Genomic DNA, 22,692 nt, shown 5'->3' with positions numbered 1-22,692 from the left:
CAAAGTATCGCAGCGGCATCAGCAGCCGGCATACCTGTGCACACCGAACATCGCGCACAGTGTTCAGTTTTTCTTTATACAATCTTTGCACAGAAGGATTATTATTATTGGGGGATGTCTTACTTTCGGGGGGTGCCTTATATTAAACAATTCAACAAAACCTCTGCTATGTCTTACTTTCGGGGGGATGACTTATTTTTGGGGAAACAAGATATTTTAGCAATGTGTGCTCTGAAGTCTTGGGAATTGCTATAAGGGTATAATGATCATTTATGTATGTATTGAAATTGATTATATATATATATATATATATATATATATATATATATATATATATATACTGTACACATTTAGCACAAAAATGAAGAGCTTGGGAGAACACACACTTTTATTTATAAGATTGACATTTTTTTTTTTTTTTTTTTAAAGAACCAGCACCTCGCTTTTCCCTTGGGTTGTATTTCATACTTGGGCCCCTTATGGTGGGGGTCAGTGTGCTATCCATGTATTTGATGGAAAACACACTGACCCATTCTTTTCTATGGACCCATGCACACGACCGTAATTGTCACAGTCCTGAGTGCTGGCCAACAGTCCAGGCCGTATCAAATAGGACTTGTCCTATTTTGTGACCCGTACTTCCATGGCTCCTATTTAACGACAGAAGCCACGGAAGCACAGCCCGTGTACTGGCGGCACACAGAGACATCCCCGTGTTCTCCATGTACAGCCCGTGCCTTTAATGCACGGCAGGCCGGTCGTCTGCAACTGACTTTAGGCTCATTATTTTAGCTACCATACTAGACATAGCCAATGGAGTCTTTCTGTAGTCTTACATGGTTCAGCTCTAGTAAATCACTTACATAAACATATTTCCCAGTTTGACTATATACATCGAGTTCTATCACAAACCTCTACAGTTAAATAGTAATATTCCCACCGCCCATACATAAGTCACCCGGATTATCACAAACACAATAATTTAAATTCCAATACAATCTTTTGTCCATTCCAAAAATGAAAACAATTCTGCCAACAGGCATCTCCTAAATTACTAGGTACGTTGTGTCATGGCTCCTGCCATGGACTTTCATCACGTCAAGTTATTATGTAGATACTTCCTCTGCAGGAGTCTTTCCTACTGCGTCTGAAGATGTTGGAGTGTCACTTGGTGTTACAACATTTGTAGATGTTGAATCCACTGAAGCAGTTCTGGTAAGTGGTTCCTTAGCAGGGTCGCTACCTAAAGATCCATCTTCTTCTTTTGCAGGGGGTTCATCTTGTGCGTTTGGTTCCTCCTCAGTTTTTGTAACAGAAGATTCGGTTTTGTCATGTTTTGCAAACAGAAATTCCCACCTGTTCACACAGTTTTTTGGCTCTTTTTTCAGAGATTTGGCTTCGGAAGGAAACCACGGTACCATGCAGTCGTGAACCACGTCAGCTATTTCTAGCTCTAGGCTCTTCACTTTTTCCTGGTATTCCTGTTGAAGGTCTTTTTGGGCCTGTAAGAAGCAAAATGAAAATTCATTGACAAAATAACATGAGACTTATTTATCAGGATTTCAGTCATTTTCCTATGTGATGCTTTCTTCTGCTCCACATCATGTCCTTCTGTCTGCACCTGCCAAGCAGATTTTATCATTTAATGTCTGAGACCTAACTGTTAGGGTAAGTTCACACAGGGTTTTTTGGTCAGGGTTTTGAGGCCGTATCCGCTTCAAAATCCTGACCAAAAAGACGGCTCCCATTGAAATCAATGGGAGCCGCTCAAGAGTTTTTTCCGGGAACTGGCTTGTTCCCGCTCCTGGAAAAAGAAGCGAGGTGCTCATTCTTCAGCCCGTTTCGGCCTGAAGACACTCCCTCCTCCTGACTAGGCCCATTCATTGGCCCTAATCTGGGGAGGAGTGTGCGGCCTGATACCGGTGCAGTGCACCAATTTTCAGTCGCAGCTACCCGTCTTTTGGACCAGAATCTGAGGAGGCCTCCGCTTCAGGACCCAAAAAACCCTGTGTGAACTTGCCCTAATGGTCATAGGCAATAATTCAGTGGCCTGGGAAAGTGTTACACCAAGGTAAGAAATGGACCATCCAAGCAGCATTCTTATTTTCACTGACCAAGCCATGTATACATGCAGTTTACCTGTCTGATATTGAGCGCCATTCAATAAGAATAGCGTGTCATTCAACGTTTTTTTACTACATTTAAGTACATTGTTTCTACGTCCTGTTGGTCGGGACTTAAAGGGATTGTGCGTTTATGGTCACAGGACAGGGGGATAAGTGTCTGAATGCTGGGGGCCCTATTACTGGTCTCCCAGTGCTTAGGAAGATATGGGACCATGCCAGCGGAAAATGGACAAGTAATGGCCATTTAAGCTACATCACATGTCCGTTTTGATAACATATCGAATCCAATGTGTCTATTCACATTTCCATTTTTGAAGTGTTGCAAAAATCTGACATGTACAATCTTTGTCTTTAAAAACAGACATATATAGACCGTGTGAATAGACCCATTAAAGATCATGGCTTCTATAATGGCCGTGTGATGAACATTATTCACTGCCATGTCAATAAGGACAATCTGTTTCACTTGCATGGACACACATGGCCATTTTTGATAGCTATTATGACACGGCCTTGTGCATTAGGCCTTAATCTAGTTGGAGGGTGGGCTAGAAAGCAGAGTAGTCGTTTAGGAGAAAAATATCATATTAATGACCATCACACGGCTGTTTGTAAACCAGTGAGAGTGAATAGTTGTATTTACATGTCTGTTTTATTGATGGACCATTTTACACATCAGTCAAAAAAAATTACATTTGGACAGATATAATAACAGACATGTAAATATATTCATAGATTTTAATAATTTTAGAACGGCCATTAAAAAACGGCCGTCACACACTTGGTTTTTACTGTCATGTGACTAGGTCCAGAAATTGACCAACACGAAAAACAGAACAGTTGTGTGAATGAGGCCTTAGACTAATAGATGTGTCAAATTTTGGGCGGCACAAGATACAGCAACAGTCTTCAGCGAAACTGACATGAAAAACTTCCCTCATGATCATTTTCCTACTTGGATTTTGCCCTGATCTTTGCTGATGCTACAAGTCACCACGTAACATAACACCTCCATAAAGGAAGACATGTTTATCTGCGCTTACTTGCTCTCCTTTGTCTTTGATTCTTTGCAGTCCTTCATTCTGTTTTTCTTCTAATTTCTGTTGGTGGTTGCTCCATTTGTCAGATACCTAAAAGATGAATGATGATTTTATCAGAATATAGCGGGAGGTATTAAGGCTTTGTGTACACATGAATATTCTCAACAGGTTGTACAGAATAGATTAGAAACACTTTGGCTCACATAGTCTAATAGACAGGGTAAACTTAGGCCAGGTAGGTATAAGATGTGCCAAATTTATTACGCTGTGTAATAGAGGGAGACACTTTTCAGTTTTTTCATTCAGAAGTTTTATTGAATTTTTAACAAGTTAAGTAATAGATATATGTAACTCAAATACGGTAAGGAACTGGGACAAGAAAGGAGGAATAGCCTTACATATTGTGGTCTAAGAAGGACGTAAGAGAGGGCATTTGCATCAGATGTGTAGCCTAGTGCCCCGATCAGAGTTGTACCTCCATCTTGAGAGTCCACAAGTAGATTATATATCAGAGAGATGGCATGGGGGGGATTACAGACTGTGAGGTGCAAAGGGAAAAAGAGTTCTTTGTAGAGGTGTAGAGAGAACGGAGCTGTATGTAATGGCAGGGTGTAGTGAGCGCTCTATGATCAGAAGCAATTAATCCTTGGTAAGAGCACAATGCAGTTGGAGTCAGTACTGACAAAAATCTAAGGGTGGTATGCCTGAGTGCATGAGGAATAGGAAGGGGCAATGACGTGCAGCAGAACAGTTCGGTGATGGATGTCAGAGGGCCGTCATTGATGTATAGACCCATGATACCTCTATATGTCCTACAAGTGTGAAGGACAAAGGTATGATCAGTAATGGCTTTTTCCCACCATCTATGGAGGCAAGGAAGGATAGTAAGCAGATGAGGGCTGATAGATCCCATACTGCAACCCATTGTTTGGAGAGGGCAGAGTGATGCCGTTCCAAGATACAGGCAGCAGTCGCAGCTAGAATGTAATTAAGTACATTTGGAACAGCTAGGCTGCCAACCTACTTTGGCAAGGTCATGACTCATTTAGCAATTCTCGGAGGTCTCGAGATCCAGATAAATGTAGAGAAGGACTTTTGGATAGTAGAAAAAAAGTGGTCAGAGTGGTCTGGAAAAGACAGAGGAGTCTGGGGAGGATATTGATTTTACCTAATCAAGAGAAACTTTTAGGGTAAGTTCACAGGGAGATTTTCGGTCAGGATTTTGAGGCCGTATCCTGATTGAAATCAATGGGAGCCGCTCAGGAGTTTTATTCCAGGAGCCGTTTCATTGGGCCTAATCCGGAGCAGAGTGCGCGGCTAGATGATGGTGCAGTGCACCGGCTTTCAGTTGCGGTTACCTGGTTTTTGTTCCGGAACCTGAGATGCAGGCCGCCTCAGGTTCCGTACCAAAAATCTCCGTATGAACTTACTCTTAGGGTCCATTCACACAGAGTTTTTTTGGTGAGGATTTTGGCACTGAATCTGTGCCAGAATCCACGTGGAAAAAAACGCCTCCCCATAGAGTTCTATATATTCCACTAGCTATTTTTTCTGGTAGCAGAGAGAACGCTTCCATCAGGGGGATTCCGCCTGCAAAAATCAACGCAGTCAATGAGAGGTGGAAAATCCATGTGGAATTGGAAAAAACTGTGTGGAAAAACTGCTAGCAGTTTTTTCAAGTACTGGAAAAAATCAGTGGTACCGCACACTATTTTTGTCTTATGTGGTGCTAACAAAAAAGGTCCTTCGACCCCTTAGTATCAGTAAGGAATAAATTTGTTGCACACACTATTTGGATTCGTGAAAAGAATAGTGTTTTATTTATACAAAAATTGTTAACGCCATTGACACATTGCAAAAGAATGCTGATAATGAACTAGATCTGCAATCTTATTTGACGTTTCGCCTTGACATTACTCCTGTCCTCCTGCTATGCTAGATCATTTCTGAGGAAGGTCTAAGGACCGAAACGTCAAATAAGATTGCAGATCTAGTTCATTATCAGCATTCTTTTGCAATGTGTCAATGGCGTTAACAATTTTTGTATAAATAAAACACTATTCTTTTCACGAATCCAAATAGTGTGTGCAACAAATTTATTCCTTACAGCAGTTTTTTCAAGGTACAAGCACTGTGCTGGAGGAAAAAAACATTTTGTAATTCCTGAGGCAGATTTTTTTCCTCGCCAAAAAAATCTGTGAATGGACCCTTAGTATCCCATCACTGGAGGTCTGTGTGGAGAGTGCGTAAGATGGGAAGGAAATGAAGGGAGTAGGAGTTGCAGAGAGTTTTGTAGTAGGTATATCAGTAAGTATTTAATGGCATTAGGTAACCAAGTGAAGGGAAAGGAGGAACAGACAAGATGTATGAGTGCTGGAGGAGTGAGATATTAAGCGCCGTGTTCTTGGAGAGGTTAATTTTGTAATTGTTGTAAAAGCTGTAAGTGGTAATCTCAGGAAGCAGTGAGGGCAGAGTCGTGCGAGGCTGTGTAATGAAAAGAGAACGTCATCCACCAATGCTGAAATTTTAGCTGAAAGTAGCAAAATCTGAAACAAAAAAAAGCTGTGTTTCTGCAAAGTGGGTCCTCAACCTGACATAACTTTATGGCCACAGATAGATGAAAATAATCAGATAATCCTCTTTTTATGGGTATGCAAGTGTATCAAGCGTGCCTTAGGGGGAGTTCACACGGAGTAACGTGCCGTGTGATGTGGCACGTATACGCCGTGTAAGATTTTGCGGGCTGTATACTCTCCCATTGATTTCAATGGGAGCGTGGCTCGTAACCGCAAAATAATGCCGCGTATACGATCCCAGCTCCCATTGAAATCAATGGGAGCGTATACGGCCCGCAAAAATCTCACACAGCGTATACGTGCCACATCACGCGGCACGTTACTCCGTGTGAACTCCCCCTTATAGATAATGCAAACGGGTGAAAATATCTGCAAAGAAGTTGGGCAACAAATTAAGAGGAATGTCACAGCATTTATGTCTGTGGGCAAATCTGGTAGATAAGACCCACCACAACGCACTTAAAGGTGGATTTGCAAATTCATGAAAAGATAATTGCTTCATCCATTTATAGCCATAAAGGGATGTTTCTGCTCATATGAAAGGAATACTACATGGCACTGTTAGGGTCCATTCACATGGAGTAAACATGCGCTCATTTTGGCAAGATACACGTAAAAAATACACGTGTAAAAATAAGACTCCCATTGACTTCAATGTCATTTTACACGTGTATTTTGACGTGTATTTTGATGTGGTTTTTTTTTACACGTGTAAAAAAATGTCATTGAAGTCAATGGGAGTCTTATTTTTACACGTGTTTTGCCAAAATGAGCGCACGTTTACTCCGTGTGAATGGACCCTTATTGGTTTGGGAGGCATTTTGGTGTTGACAGACTTTCATCAAGTAAAGAATACCTTTAGGGTGCATTCACACGGAGGATTTTGGCGTGGATTCTGGTGCAAAATCCGTGTCAGAATCCGTGCAGAAAAAAAGCTTCCCATTGACTTCAATAGGTTCCGTTTTCCGCTCTTCACAACAGCGCTCCTGAGCACCAGCTGAGCAGAGACCATCAGCGTAGTCCTATTCACTCAAATACATTTTGTTGCAGGTCTCTGCACAGCGGGTGGACTTCACAATCAGAAAGTGTTCCCATATTCTAGCAGAATACCCCTTTAAATTCTGATAAAGTGGATGTTGGAAGTAGCATTGTTAAACTATAGGGTAGAAAGGTAGGAATGCACATTGCTGGATAAACTGTGCTACCCACCCATCATTCAGTCAGATCAATGACTCTCAGCATGCTTTGTCAGTCCTTAGTCTGGCATGTCCTGCTGAAAGCTATTGTGGAATAGTCATCCAACTGTAGAGCGCAACCAGTATCGGAACAAAGACTATATTGTCTGCTTTTCCTTATTCTTTTCTACCCACTCACTTTCTAGGAAATGTAATTCTAGGTAAAGGTATACAGCACACAAATACGTATACGTAAAATATTCATCGTAAAAGGAGATAAAATGAGATGTAAATTGGTAATAAGTCTGATGGGAATTCAAACCATTATGTGTGTCATTAAAGGGGTTGAGCCAAATAACAGGATGCATCAATACAAAACACTTCCTAATATATATCCTGTTAAAGTTCAGCACCATTTATCTGATTTATTTTCAGGTCCTTGACCTTCGCTGTGATGATTAGTTTGCCAGCTTACTACCACTCCCTGTGAGCAGTGCAGCCAGCAAACATCACAGCATCACATGGCCTCCGATGTGGGAGAGATTTATAACCTGTGATTTCATTGCAGGGGAGAGTGAAAGCAAACAGATGAATTGAGGAAAGAGTCACTACATGTATAACAGTGATACAAGGAGCAGCAGGTAAAATAAACCCAAGCAAAGACTGCGCAATGGAAGAGTGAGTATTTAGCGCTGCTGTGGATGTATTTGCAGGTAATTTTTCGAAGCTGGATGACCCCTTAAGTACATGGATTTACCCCAAGAAGATCTGTCAGACTGTAACTAAATGGAATAACCATTCCCCTCTCATCAACAGCAACAAAGCTATTCAAGGATTCCCCGTTGGTGAGCCATCTGGGCGACCGCACGTGTGCCATAGGTTCGCCATCACTGCCCTATTGTATTCACATCTGAGCACAAATGAAGGAATGAAGACCGTAGCCTAAAACGTTTTCTCTCAAGGAAACCTCTAACATATGCAAAAATAATTTTTATACTATAGGTGTTAAAAGTATGCAGATATACTCCACTGATATAGCAGCAGATAAATAGTAGAGATGAGCGAACACTGTTCGGATCAGCCGTTGCGAACAGCACGCTCCCATAGAAATGAATGGAAGCACCTGGCAAGGCGACCGGCCGCCGGCAAAGTGTACGTGCCAGGTGCTTCCATTCATTTCTATGGGAGCGTGCTGTTCGCAACGACTGATCCGAACAGTGTTCGCTCATCTCTAATAAATAGCAATAATGTCACACTGAGAACAACAGCCAGCATTTCTGTATTACTATATGTGATGAGAGTACCAACCATTTGCAGAACCTGCACCACTTCTTGTATATGGGAGTTGTTGATCTCCTTTTTTAACCTGGAAGGTGTAAAATATAAATGATTATCAAAGCAGATCCATCCTAGTTACATTTTATGGTTTCTATTGCTCTGCTAGGTCCAGGCAAGTCTGTTGATTTATATTAAGCATCTTATCTTTGCTTATCTTTTGTTAAATCAAGGTCTTCTATCTTATTAGAGTATTGAATCCCTTGATATTCACATCTATCTATTTTTGTATTTATTATTTTAATATTCATTGTTCTATATTAATATTGAAACATGAAATATTTCGCAGTATCACACCTCTCCTGAGCAGCTTTATCCATTGTATTCTTGCTCATGGCTTCCAGTCTTTCCATTCTTTTCACCTCCAACTTCTTCTTCATCTGTTTAGTGTCACTGTGGAAAGACACATTATTCACAGGCCTGGACCTCACACCCTCCTGGCTCTTGTTTTATGTGATCTGCCTCGGTTTTTCATCGTGACATAACGCAGCTTTTCCCATTCCTGGGCTCAATATTTCGCATATAAATAACACTGGGACTTTTTTTTTTTATTCACATGTAGGATAGATTTGTGTTTGCAGTCCTGCTTTCCATCCAAAACTTAAACATTTCTGACAACTTACATTCATTTCTCTGTATCTAATAAAACTCTGGAATTTTTTTATAGGTGGGATATCTTGGAATAGAAGTTTCTTAAAGGGACGGTAGACAAAGAAAACATGTTGCATTGGAATCAAACTCTTATCTCTGAAGCTGAGAATACAAATGGGATCAACTCAAGAGCCAGTGAAGGTGACAAGTGGGCAATGTAATTCCTCATACTGGAGCAATGGTTTCCAAACTATAGACTGCACTATACCCTCACAATGCCCTCTCTTAATGATAGGACCCCAAATTGCTCACCTGCTGGCTTCAACACAGAAGTGGGCAGAGGTGTAATCTTGAAGGGGTGCAGAGATTACAGTCACACCAGGGCCCAGGTTCCTTAGGGGGCCCATAAGCACCAGCATCAGTATTGAGATTGCAGCTTCTGGCCCATAAGCCAAGGAGACCCACAGATTACCCAAACCTCACTAAAGTGGATTAAACTCCTTAGCACCCGTAACCATCACTATCAAGAATTCGCTGTAGGGATGAGGGAGGGGGCCCTCAAGACTTCAGTTACGTCACTGGAAATGGGAATACTGTATTCTATAATTGGCAATATACTAGTGATAATGGAGGGTTCTCACAGAAAGTGCTGCATAGAGTACCATTATACTTAAAGATGTTTCCCAGAATTTTTTAAAGATTACTAAACACAAAAAATTTGTTAAAACGAAAAAAACAAAACAAAAAATAACACATATAATAATGAAAACTTGTAATCACTTTGCAATTCCAACTACACTCCCGAAGCAATGCCATGCAGTAGGGCTGGGCAACTATGGCCCGAATTAAAATCACAATTAATTGAACATTTTACCTTGATTATAGTTAAGGGGATATTGTCACTCCTTAGGGAGAGACCACCATATAGGTGTGTGGAGATTCATTAGGCCTTTAGCACTCCACTTTGCAAAGGACCATGGGAAGAATATGCAAATCTGTCTTCCATGATGTAATTAGGAAGTCAGATGCTTGCCTCAGTATTGCAAACCAATAGAGGGCGCTCACTGGAATGTGCAAGCCTATCTTCCCTGATGTAGTTGGGCAGCGCCGCACCTCCCATGAGGCGACCTGAAGCGACCGCTTCAGGCAGCGCTATGCCAGGGCCCCAGGGAGGGAGGCATTTTTGCTTACCTAAGCCAGTCCAGGACAAGCTGTCCTGGACTGGCTCTGCACCGAGCGGTGGATTGGGAAGGCCACTGGAGCAGCGCTGCTCCAGCAGCCTCCCCTCACGCTCAGGCAGAGAGCAGGTCCTCTCCCTGCCTGCGAACGCCATTAAGCCCTGCCCCTCCGCCACGCCCCCTACGCTCCGCCCCCTCCTCCCCGGGGGGGGGGGGGGCGGCTTTCTGTTATTCGCCTCGGGCGGCGAAAGGGGCAGGTTCACCCCTGTTGGGAAGACAGAATTCCAGTGAAATAACCCAATAAAGGTTGCTCCCTTTTGCGTCATGCCCAACCTTCCAAGAGGCCTTTGTTTTGCAATGACGCTGGGATTATTACCAGGTATAGTCTCTCAATCGAGGACAGCTGTTTCGATGTACTTGCATCTCTTCAGCCCGATGTAGAGAGGACTATAACCTGGTAGAGGTGAGAGGCTTAGACAGGGTTAAGGGGATATTGTCACTCCTTAGGGAGAGACCACCATATAGGCGTGTGGAGATTCATTAAGCCTTTAGCAATCCACTTTGCAAAGGACCATGGGAAGAATATGCAAATCTGTCTTCCATGATGTAATTAGGAAGTCAGATGCTTGCCTCAGTATTGCAAACCATTGCAAAACAAAGGCCTCTTGGAAGGTCGGGCATGACGCAAAAGGGAGCAACCTTTATTGGGTTATTTCACTGGAATTCTGTCTTCTCAACTACATCAGGGAAGATAGGCTTGCACATTCTAGTGAGCGCCCTCTATTGGTTTTTTTTTACATATCCTTCTATTTATGTGCCACACTATGCCAAAGAATTTTGGTTTTGATTGTTCACATATCAGCAACTCTGATTGGATAACATACAGTTAGTGACATATAACCTGGCCAATGGCATTGCGAGACAGGGTGCTATGGATGCAAAATCATTGAAATAATCGATGTGAGCGAGCCCACATTTATGCAGTATATGCACGCGTGTCAGTATAAATAGACGGTGATGGATATAATCTACAGCACATTGTACAGTCTCTCCTTTTATTACATTTTGTAAGACATCTTGAAAACCCCTTTAAAGCCAGCACTTACATCTGTCATTACTCTTTCCTAATAAAAGAGCTTGCTAGTGAATAATATAGGAACTTGTGCATCATACGATGGTGTTGATCTACATATAAGGGTAAGTTCACATGGGGTTTTTTGGTGAGGATTTTGAGGCCATATTCGACTCAAAATCCTGACAAAAAAGATGGCTGCCATTGAAATCAATGGGAGCCGGTCAGGTCTTTTTTTCCGGGAGCCGTTTGCTCCGGCTCTTGGAAAAAAGAAGCGACATGCTCATTCTTTCAGGAAGAATCGCCTCACGATTTGGTCTGAAGACACTCCCGATTAGGCCCATTTATTGGGCCCAACCCAGAGTGGAGTGCATGACTGGATGCCGTTGCAGTGCACCGGCATTCAGTCGCGTCTACCTGTATCTTGGGCCTCCGCCTCAGGTTCCGGACCAAAAGACCCCATGTGAACTTACCCTAAAGAAAGAGCAGGACTGTGACAGCTGTGGACCATACATATTAAGAGAGCCAGTGCTCACACTTATCAATTCCTCCAGATTTGACAGCAATTATAGCAGAATATCCATCAATATTCTGGCTGTCAATATGATGAAATCCCAACAGACATTGGTCAATGGGATTTGTTGTACACTGTTGGGATTTTTTCATGACCTTCTCTAAAAGAATATTTTTATGAATCCAAAATATTATCTATGTTGTAGTTAGTTATATATAGCATATAAAGTAGTGTTGCTGTATGTAGCTGTATTGTAATTTAGCTGTATTGTAATACTGAACCATACCTGTCTGTCGATTCCTTTAGGACTTTCAGTTCTGTTGCTTGCTTTTCTTGGGCCAGCTCTAGAAGTTTGGCGATTTGCTGTTAATAACGGCATATAATCAGTTTCTATATTTCTAGGGTGGTGAAATAGAATGTTACTGGTACATAGCTATAGTGGTAATGCATGCGTACCTCAGACGAATGCTGCTCTTTCTTTTTCCAGATACTCTCATACAGTTCTTCTGCAAGACGGAGTAGTTCCTGTTCTAACTTCTCCTTTAATTCAACTATTTTAGAATCTGGTTTACCTGGCATTTCACCAGCACCCCACACCGATCCATACTCATCCTCGGGAGCTCTAAAATAAACGAGTAAATTAATTCATCAACTCAGCTCTGAGGGCTAGTTCACACGGGGATAAGCCCCGTGCATTTTGGTCCAGATTTTAATGCGGGAAGCCGCATCAGAATTGGACCAAAATGCGCCTGCCATGACTGTTGCGGCTTCCAACAGTCGCAGCTTCCCCCTCCGCAGTAGGCTCAAATGAATGGTCCTAGCCCAGAGGGTGCTGCCGCGAGACGGACACTGGAGCTGATTCAGCTGTGGAGTCCGCCTGAAGAAAGGGCAGCTCGTTTCTTTTTTCTACATAGACCGGTATTGTCAGGGGGCGGATTCTGAGCTGGATTCGGCATCAGAATCCGCCCACTCTTGCCCCGTGTGAACAAGCCCTGACAGTGCCAGACCATAAAAAGTTCCTGTATTCATGATTTTATCTAGACATTAGCGAATCTTCCAGGATTTGTTTTGTTTCAAGTGACTTGGATCCCGGATTTATTTTGGGTCGAACAAGTTGGATAGAACTGGAAGTGAAATTATCAGTCGGGGGGATGGGGAGGGCCCATGTCAAATGTTCACCTTGGGGCTCCACCATTCTTAGTTACACCACTGCCCAACGTCATTATGCTCGGCATGCCATGTGACCACTGTGGCCCCTCCCACAAATCTCAGTGGTGACCCCAGGTGCATACATCACCAGGAGAGCTCCGGAGGCCGTAAAGAGGCCCAAAAGATGTGAGGAGAGGTGAGTAGAAATTTTTTTTAAAATTTTTTTCACCTCTCCTGGGCCTCCAACTTTTATACTCTGGGGTCAGTATAATAACTTATCGCAATGCATGTTGCTGTGGCCATTTTAGTTAATCTTCAATGAATCTCCACCCATCTCTAGTCAGAACTATTGGCAACCAGTTTTTAAAACTTTGCAAAATTTACAAAAATGTTTACCTTTTTAATTGTCTAAAAATGTATATATGTTCAATACTTATGTTCATGGCAGAAATGCAGCTTTTTTTTTGTTGCATATTTTCTGTTTTTTTTTTGTTTTTTTTTAACCAAGAATGACTATAATAGGAATGGGAAATATTTAGAAAGTTCTTATAATTCTCTTTTCTGCTCAATCCACTCCTGGCTTTGTCTCAAATAACTACAACAAAATCTTCAACAATAAGGCTGGGTTCACATGTTTTTTCGGTCTGGAATCTGAATGTTTCAGATTTCAGGTTTCGGTCCAAAATTCAGGTAGCTGTGACTGGATGCCAGTGCAGCGCACCGGCATCCAGTCGCGCACTCTGCTCTGGATTAGGCCCAAATGAATGGGCCTAGTCGGGAGTGTCTTCAGGCGGACTTGCAAGGTGACTGCGCCTGAAGAATGAGCATGTCTGTTCTTTTTTCCGGGAGCCGAAACAAACGGCTCCCGGAAAAAAGAACTGATTATCTCCCATTGATTTCAATAGGATACATCTTTTGGTCAGGATTTTGAGGCGGATACGACTCCAAAATTCTGACCAAAATACTCCGTGTGAACTCAGCCTCAAAGCAGCTTTTCTGCAATGTGGGACCTCAGCCTTAAATCTACTTACACCCAAGAGGAGATGCATCTGTCCTTCTAACCAGTATACATCAGCTGGGCTGTTCTACAGTATACAGGGGCATCATACAGAAATGTGTACCACGTGCTATATATTTTGTTAACGTGTCTACACAGTGCACAGGTTTAAGTCTTGCATCGGATTTATATAATGTTTCTGACCTATACCTCTTACCAAAGGCTAAAATATGATTTGGACAGAACCTTATCTGCCCTCATTACTAGAGATGAGATTAAATAAAGCAAACCTAGACAAGCTATGTGCAAAATTAGCATTGGCTTTTCTCCCATCCTTATCACCGGTGTCACACACTTACTTGGTGGCTTTCTTGTTGTTCTTCTTCTTGTTCATCTGTGTATACAAGTCACTGAAGGCGCTGGAATACTTTTGAAGAACTTCTTCCCTCCGCTTCATTCCTTTGCGCTCCAGTTCCTTCAGCTCTTTCTCCTGTTTCTTCTGAAGTTTCATAAAACCTTTCTGTTTTTGTAGTTCATCCTGGTTTGTGGTTTCTGGTTCTAAGATACGAACACAGTGAAATTGTTTTTAGCTGCACAAAATATCAAGGATATTATAGGTGGGAATGTTCTTAAATGTCTTTCATCAATGTCTTATTTTACAAGTCTTCTGGAACAAAAGCCGTGTTCACACAACTGAGCTGAGACTGTTCTTTTTTTTTTTTCCAAGGATCAAATCTGATGAAGTTGGTAACCTGAATAAGCTTAAGTTCCATATTTGATAGAAACAACTGTGTCCTTCCTTACCTTTACTTAGTTCACCACAAAGCATGTAAACTTCCCTCAAATCCAAGCCTAGATTTTCCCTCTTGGGTGTATATAATTACGTTACGGAAAAGCTACTTTTTGTCGTCGCAGATTTTGCTCCGGTTTGAGCCAAAGCCAAGAATTGATTGAGCAGATGGGAGAAGTATAAATGCATTCTCGAAAAAGCTAAAATACCCCAGCAAAATCTGCAACAAAAAGCAGCTTTTCAGAACGTATGGCCTTATCCTAAATTCCTTAAAGAGGACCTTTCACCATCTGGATTCAGCGCACTACCTGCTTTCCCGTTCTGTGCCCCCCACTGAAGAGCTATCGGTGCCGGTACCGTAGCTCTTCACTGTCAGAAAGGCGTTTCTGACAGTCAGTAACGTCCTTCCTCACAGCAGCGTCTATTGCGCTGTACTGTGTGAGGGGGTGTTGCTTACCGCCTAGTGATGACACTGAGTGGTGAGGAACGCCCCCCCAGTCCTCATCTATGGATAAGGGGGCGTTCCTCCCCGCTCTCAGAGTACAGTGCAATAGGCGCTACTGTGAGAAAGGGCGTTCCTGACTGACTGTCAGAAACGCCCTTCTGACAGTGAAGAGCTACAGTACCGGCACTGATAGCTCTTCCCCGGGGGCACAGAACATGAAAACATGAATTCAGCGCACTGTCGGCTTTCTAGTGGTATATTAAACTGCATGTGCCCCAGATGGTGAAAGGTCCTCTTTAAGATAGGCCATCAATTTTAGCTCTGTTCCAGGAAATAGCTGATCTGCAGGGTTCCTAACAGTAAGATAACCCCTTTAATGCCAGGCTAATCCCATTCATAAAAATATCCATAATATATGTACTTTCTGCAATTTCAAAAACCGTAGCGCTTTTGTAAATTGTGGGATATCAATTATACCTACAGAAACACTGGTCTATGTATAATTGAAGTAGAAAGCCCGCAGAGGAAAAAATCTTTGTGAGAAGCGCTGCATTTCCGCCACAGTTTTTCCCACAGAGCTTTTTTGCTATGGCTCGCAATGTGGGACCTTAGCCTAATACATGGTTAAATACATTACCAAAGTTGTGTAAATTTACATGAAAATACACACTCAGTGCTAATAGTAGTGATATGGTACTATCGCCTATTGAAGATCTATGCTGGTACTGTGGCAGGGATTGAGGGGCCTTCATATGTGGCAGTTTTACCCAAGCATAAACTAATTTTGGATAGAAGTATTCAGGTAAATATCCACAGCTAACAACATTTAGATTTGGTTTTAGGACCCTCTCCCTTTAACTACCTGACATAAAAAGTAATTTCCTTATCACTACTGTCCTATCTTGTTTTATCTTCTCTAAAAAAAGAGTTTTAAGATTATCGGGGTCCATGTTTGTTTACCTGTTGCTTCATTTGTACAATCCATTTTTCCACTGTTTGCTGAACCTAAAAAATGGGTAATACATTAACAACATGTACAATTGTGTATGTGTAATAGTAATAATACAATATTATAGATGAAGGACCAAAAGATGTAATAATAATAATAATAATAATATGCATTAATCAATCTAAACTAAAGCTTACATACACACTCAGCCTGGCCTAGCATGTGTTCTGCGTACAATGATATGGGATATATATGAGATACCGTATTTTTCGGACTATAAGACGCACTTTTTTTCCCCAAAATTGTGGGGGAAAAGAAGGGTGCGTCTTATAGTCTGAAGGTGGCGCCCGGCATCCGCTGTAATAGAGAGGCGGAAGCCGGCAAGTGATAGACGCCGGGGCCTGAGACATCGCTGCGCTCCCTTGTCCTGGCTTCATGCAGGGCAGAGGATCGTAGCGATGTCTCAGGCCCCGGCGTCTATCCCTCCCCGGCATCCGCCTCTCTAGTACAGCGGATGCCGGGTCAGTATCGGTGGCCCCTTCTCCCCCGGGGCCGGTCCCCACCGGCCCCGTACCTGTGACGTTGCAGGCCGGCTCCTGTGCGGCGATATCGCAGGAGCCGACCTGTTCGGGTGACAGCCGGGAGCCTACTGAGGCTCCCCGGCCTGTCACGGTTATATAGACAGAATGGCCCATAGACGGCAATACACTTGTATTGCCGTCTATGGGACTTGCGATCAAGTGACCGCAGGTTCAAGCCCCGGGAGGGGAATAAAATAGTAAAAAAAAAAAAAAAAGCTTTAAAAATATGAAATAAATAAAAGTTCTAAATCACCTCCTGTTTTTTTTTTTCAATACAAGGTGATCTAAGCAATAGATATCCCCCAAAATGGTATAACTAAAAATTACAGCTGGCCCCGCAAAAAAAACGCTCTATGCATCCCCGTACAGCTGCAGGGTCACCTGTCAATGTGGCCTTGCAGCTGTTGCAAAACTACAACTCCCATATATTAAATATTTTACCAGTTTTTGCTTCAAAATTTTTTTTCCCTATTTTCCTCCTCTAAAACCTTATAGTCTTATAGTCCAGTGCGTCTTATAGTCCGAAAAATACGGTATAAGCTGTTGTCAGACACTGCTAACAGCTTATCTCCCAATATGAATAAGAAGATATCAGGTATTTTAGATCTAATAGCCAGTTCTTCTTACCCTTCGCCTGACATCTTATGTTGTGGGGAGGGTGGGCTGTCTTGATTTGGAGTATCCAGATGTTGGCAGGTTGATAGTGCAAATAAGATTTTGTAAATGGCACCAAGTCTTAGGCTAAGTTTACACGTGAGTTTTTTGGTCCGTAATTTGACGCGGAGGCCACCTCAGATTCCAGGCCAAAAAATGGCAAGCCGCGCCTGGATCCTGATGCACAGGCATCCAGTCGCGGCACTCTGCTCTGGATTAGGCCCAAATGAATGGGTCTAGGAGGGAGGGAGGGAGGGAGGGAGGTGTCGCTAGGCGGATGTCTGCGGTTGAATACACCTGAAAAATGAGCATGTCGCTTCTTTTGTCCACGAGTGGGAACAAACCACTCGCGGAAAAAGGAAATGACCGGCTCCCATTGATTTCAATGGGAGGCGTTTTTTTGGTCAGGATTTTGACGTGGATTGTGCGTCAAAATCCTGACCAAAAAACCCCATCTGAACCTGGCCTTAGTGTTATTTGCAACTAGACCTGCAGCTGAGCTGCCTCTTTAAGGGAAAAAAAGCAGACACTGTACACGCATTCATGTGAAAAAGATGTCCGCATTTATCAATGTCCACTCATCTGCATGCTTAGGACACAGGTAAGTTGAATAAAATGGAAGCTTTCCTGCTCCGCCATTCAGACTGCTGATGGTGATGTCTATAGCTCAGTGCAGGCCTTCTGGAGGAGGGCACAGAGCACCCCATGGGAACGAGACTTGGCAATTATTACTCTTTTAAAATGTAGATGTCACTACTATCTGGGGCCTGAGGAGCATTATTCTGTGTGCAGGGGCTACTGGGGAGCATTATACTACACCAGGGGACACATTGGGGAGAGCATTAAACTGTGTGCGGGGGCTACTGGGGAGCATTGTACAGCACCAGGGGACACTGGAAGAGAACATTAGACTATGTGTGGGGGGTAATAGGAAACATTAGACTTTGTGGGGGGCATTATATGTTTTTCGACTACAAATTTGTGTTGGCTCCTTAATTTTTCAGTTTATGAGACAATTGGAGTTTTATGTCGGGTAGAGCACTGGCTAGCCAAAAGTACACTCATAAATAATTGCAAATATTTGGTGCATAGAAAACTATGGGATTTGTTTGTGCTCCATACACATACAGGTTTTGCTTAATCTTTATAGTTTTTAGGCGTTTTTTTTTAAAGCCCAAACCAGATAGGGGTCATAAAAGGATGGAATTTTTAAAGGGCAGATAGCGCTATTTTTGCTTCAAGAACTACCTCAAAACACGTCATCCAAAAATATTCATGTGCCTGCAGCCTAGCCATGTCTCCGAAAGGTTTGTCCAATAAGCAGGGAATCTACCAATGAATATAGAATACATGAAAAAGCGAACTTTACTTGCAGTACAATTGTGCACCATCGCGCTCGATAGCTTAATAGAGCGACACATTCCATTTGACTGAAGGTTCATGGATTTCTAGAAAATAAGATGATATACATTATCAGCATTCTGGTTATGTATCATGGAGTCTACATTAAAATTTTATCTAAGGTTTATTTTACTGGGTTGCACATAATCTGCATATTTCTTTGATTTCAGTTCCTTACCCTAATGATGATCTAGTGTAACACCACACTTACTATACTTACCAGATGTCATCCTCTTCCAGGTTGTCTCCTTCCATCACTCCTCCTCCTGGTCACCGCTGCTGCTCGGCTGTAAAGATCTCTTCTCTCTTGCATACATACTAACACCTAGCCAATTCCCCTTCACCCCAACCAAGTAATGTCCAGTAATATTCTCCTTCTTAAGGATCCCTTCCCCATTACTCAGCACCTTACCAATAATATCCTTTAGATTCCTATTTGACAATGGCAAAACTGATTGGGTGTAATCAGACCGTGCAGGGAAACAAAGAGAAACAACCAGTGGTCAATTTACTCATGAATTTCTAGGAGGAATATCAGCGGTACGGTGCACAATGCAGAAAAAATATTCCATAATTGTTATTTCATGGGGAGTACAAGTATATTCTAAAACAGACATGTCAGGAGAGATGATGGGTCCTCTTTTAAGTTGTCAATAACTGATAGCTTTCAAGGTAGGTAGCTTTCGTACTAGCCCTAGAGCATTAATCTGCATTCACACAACCAGGTTTCAGCAGTGAAACTCAATCCGCATGTGCACTGGATTTACTGACCAAGTGTTTTTTGGACAGGATTTTGAGGCCGTAAATACGGCTCCCATTGAAATAAATGGGAGCCGGTCAGTTCTTTTTTTCTGGGAGCCGTTTGTTTCAGTTCCCGGAAAAAGAAGCGACATGCTCATTCTTCAGGCTGATTTGCCTCGCGACATCCGCCTGAAGACACTCCCTCCCGACTAGGCCCATTCATTAGAGCGAAGTGCGCGACTGGATGCCAGTGCACTGCACCAGCATCCAGTCACAGCTACCTGTATTTTGGTCCGGAACCTCCTGAGGCATCCTCTGCCTCAGGTTCCGGTCCAAAAAACCCCGTGTGATCTTACCCTTACAGTATGTCGGGAGAGGAACTCCTAGCATTATAGTTATGTATGCTGCTAAGAGGCCCTACCTCCCATTGACATACTGCCCCATACCGATCCTAGTATGGAACAGCATGTCGTTGGAAGGCAAGGGCTACTAATATCATAGATGACTATAATGCTAGGAGTCCATCTCCCGACATGCTGTTCAAGCTGGTAAACTCTGCACACACACGGACCAAATTTCATGGCTGAAATTTGGTCGTATGAATGTGGGATATCAAGACAGTGGAGCTTATGTAGCATTAAAGGGGACCTTTCACGTTCTTTGGTACTGGTGGTATTATATACCTCTAGAAAGCAGACAGTGGCTGAATTCAGCGCATTGTCAGCCTTTACTGCACACACCCGGGTTATAGAGACATTGGTGCCGTTTCAGCACTGATATCTCTCCACTGTCAGAAGGGTGGGCCTTACAGCCTAGCATCATCACTGGGCAGTAAGGAATGCCCCCTCCCTGACAGTACTCCAATAGCTTTGTACTGTCAGGTGGGGCATTCATTACCACCCAGTGATGACGCTGAGAAGAAAGGCTCGCCCTTCTGACAGTGAAGGGATATTGGTGCCGAAATTAAAACCACTGATACCTCCAGCACCCGGGCGCATACCAGCAAAGTTGTCAGCTTTCTAGCAGTATATAATAGAGCTGGTGCCAGAGGACGTGAAAGGCCCTCTTTAAAGTGATTCAAATATGGTCATATACACTCCTATTTATGATATCTTACATCATGTAAGATTTTACGTCTCTTCAGGGATTACTAGGGGCTACATACAAAGATGGAGATGCAAATTAGCCAGCACAGTAACATTTGTTCACATCATAAGACGTTTATCTCGCTACCTCATCCGACGACGCTTTGTTATTCAGTTTTACTGTCTTCTCCTGGGCTTTGAAAGCTTTGATGGGGTTGGATAGAGCATGAGTCAGTTCTGTAAGACAAAGCATAACATAAGTCTCACTTACAACCTGTATAGTCTTAGAATATGTGAACTGCCAAATGTAGAAGGTCATATACAGTATAAAAACTAATGCAACTAATTCAGATTTCATGCTGAAGTACTTAACATTAAATACTGTACAATGAGCAATGATCTAATATACAGAGGTAGCCGAGTTAACCCGAACTAATGCAATTGGTTAATCTGAGGCAGCACAATATCCTATCACAGAAGGCAACAAAAAACTGAAAAGTCTATGGAAAAACATTTTTCCATCACTTTTTATTGGTTGTGGCTGCAGAAATTGAGTTGCTAATAAAAAAGTCTAATGGTAAGGAACTCTATAAATGGTGCACTTACAGTAACCACTTTATATAGCTATTCCTTCTGACCTTCCATATACACGTGCATGCTTGGCTTGGCCAGACATGCACATGTTCTCAATAGGGAAGCCGAATGACATTTGAGGCACCACACGGTGTAAACACTGTGGAAAAAATGTGGCGTTTTACCTTCACAGCAAAGTGGATGGGATTCTAGCGAATCAGAACAATATGCGCAGCAGAGGCACTGTGATTTCCAAAACTGATGCGGTTTTGGAAATTGAAGCATGTTAATTATACCCACGGAAACGTTGGCGGTTTCCCCATTGGTATAATTGAAATCTCTGTGGACTTTCCATTAAAAACCCAGAGTTATAAAAGTAACTCCAGATTTTTCATTTATGGAGAATGCTATTTACTAAATCAGACAAGAGGCGGTAGGTCCTCCTGAAATTACCAAAATATTCAAAGTGATGTGAGCAAGTGTTGCTAGTTACGTCGCCAACATTAAAAATTGTACAAAAAATAGACACGAATGAGGACATGTTCCATATACCTGCCCATGTGTCTGGTACATAGTCTTTCACCTCCACATACACAAAGAGAGATGGCATTGTGAGTGCCATGTTGCTTTCACTCCGAAGGCAAATATGATGGTACCCTGCCGATAAAATCAAAGTGACATCATGTATTATAGAACATATTGCATGTATAATACCAGAACAGAATACAAATGAGCAGGTTTCTCAATGTCGAGCTGAGAAGATCCTGGAAACTGTGCTATATTTATCATGCAGGTGCAAAATCCCAGACTGCTAACAACATCTATGACATGTATTCATTTGTCTCATAGCCACGGTGATACAACATATTTATCATTGTCTACAGAGATTTTTGCTACACAAAAGTGGAACACATGTACCCTGGCCAGACATGGGATAGAGCTAAGGCAGATTTATAATAGTCATTTATCATGAGCCATGTGATGTTTCCATAAATATGCTGCAGATATACTAAAATGAATGACAATTTACATAGTGCCTGGGCCTGTCTGCAGAATAAATTGATGCCATCCATTGCTATTAGTGTAGAACCCCTAAAATAGATTTATATGGGATAACACCAAACACTATATACATAGATTTATCAGCCAGGTAAACCTCAGCGCCACTGTACTAGGCTCGTAGCTTCATGGACGTCCTAACAAAAATTACGCTTACGTTATGTTATGTTTGCATTGACAGGACAATAACATGTGACCGGTACCTGATCTAATGACATCAACGGGAATGATCCGATGGCCAATAAATTTTCCCCCCTCTTCAAATGCTGCGACTCGGAGAGATGCCATCTCTGGCATTAGGATCTGGAAGGTGAATAAGCAAAAGTGTTTAACCAACCTGTACGTCATACATAATTGTAGGTTTGCTATACATAAAGTAATGCGCAAAAGTTTTAGGCAGACGTCAAACAAATGATGTAAAGTTTTTAAACAAGTTTAGGATTACGACATTTAGATGCAGCTGCATAAAAAGTATTCCAATCCTGAGTGTGACCAGTGAGACCTCTGGAAAAAATACAGGTAGAACTGCAGCCTCCTCTTTCAGGGTCCATTCACACAGAGGAAAATGGCGAGGAATTTGGTGTGGAATTTTCCACTCTGAAAATAAAGCCTCCCTTTGATTTCAATGGGTTCTGCTAGCTTTTTTTTTTTTTCCACTAGT

The 22,692-nt window shown here is 42.4% G+C and overlaps 1 protein-coding gene across 1 annotated transcript in view; it reads right to left on the bottom strand.

The window, feature by feature from the left end:
* Nucleotides 1-723: 723 nt before the first annotated feature.
* Nucleotides 724-22,692, bottom strand: part of PLCB2 (phospholipase C beta 2) — a 72,942-nt gene continuing 50,973 nt past the window's right edge. Inside the window, exons 21-32 of the mRNA XM_075283097.1 lie at nucleotides 22,235-22,334; nucleotides 21,525-21,629; nucleotides 20,548-20,636; nucleotides 18,542-18,620; nucleotides 15,949-15,993; nucleotides 14,113-14,311; nucleotides 12,064-12,229; nucleotides 11,894-11,970; nucleotides 8,550-8,645; nucleotides 8,226-8,283; nucleotides 3,170-3,256; nucleotides 724-1,502 (exon numbers count right to left, since the gene is read on the bottom strand). Coding sequence (XP_075139198.1) covers nucleotides 1,107-1,502; nucleotides 3,170-3,256; nucleotides 8,226-8,283; nucleotides 8,550-8,645; nucleotides 11,894-11,970; nucleotides 12,064-12,229; nucleotides 14,113-14,311; nucleotides 15,949-15,993; nucleotides 18,542-18,620; nucleotides 20,548-20,636; nucleotides 21,525-21,629; nucleotides 22,235-22,334 — 1,497 coding nt within the window. The 3' untranslated portion in view covers nucleotides 724-1,106. The remainder of the gene's footprint in view (nucleotides 1,503-3,169; nucleotides 3,257-8,225; nucleotides 8,284-8,549; nucleotides 8,646-11,893; nucleotides 11,971-12,063; nucleotides 12,230-14,112; nucleotides 14,312-15,948; nucleotides 15,994-18,541; nucleotides 18,621-20,547; nucleotides 20,637-21,524; nucleotides 21,630-22,234; nucleotides 22,335-22,692) is intronic.

The sequence above is a fragment of the Leptodactylus fuscus genome, chromosome 7, assembly GCF_031893055.1.
Source record: "Leptodactylus fuscus isolate aLepFus1 chromosome 7, aLepFus1.hap2, whole genome shotgun sequence".
Lineage (NCBI taxonomy): Eukaryota > Metazoa > Chordata > Amphibia > Anura > Leptodactylidae > Leptodactylus > Leptodactylus fuscus.
Note: the sequence above shows the minus strand (reverse complement) of the source record. Positions and strands in the feature narration are given on the sequence as shown.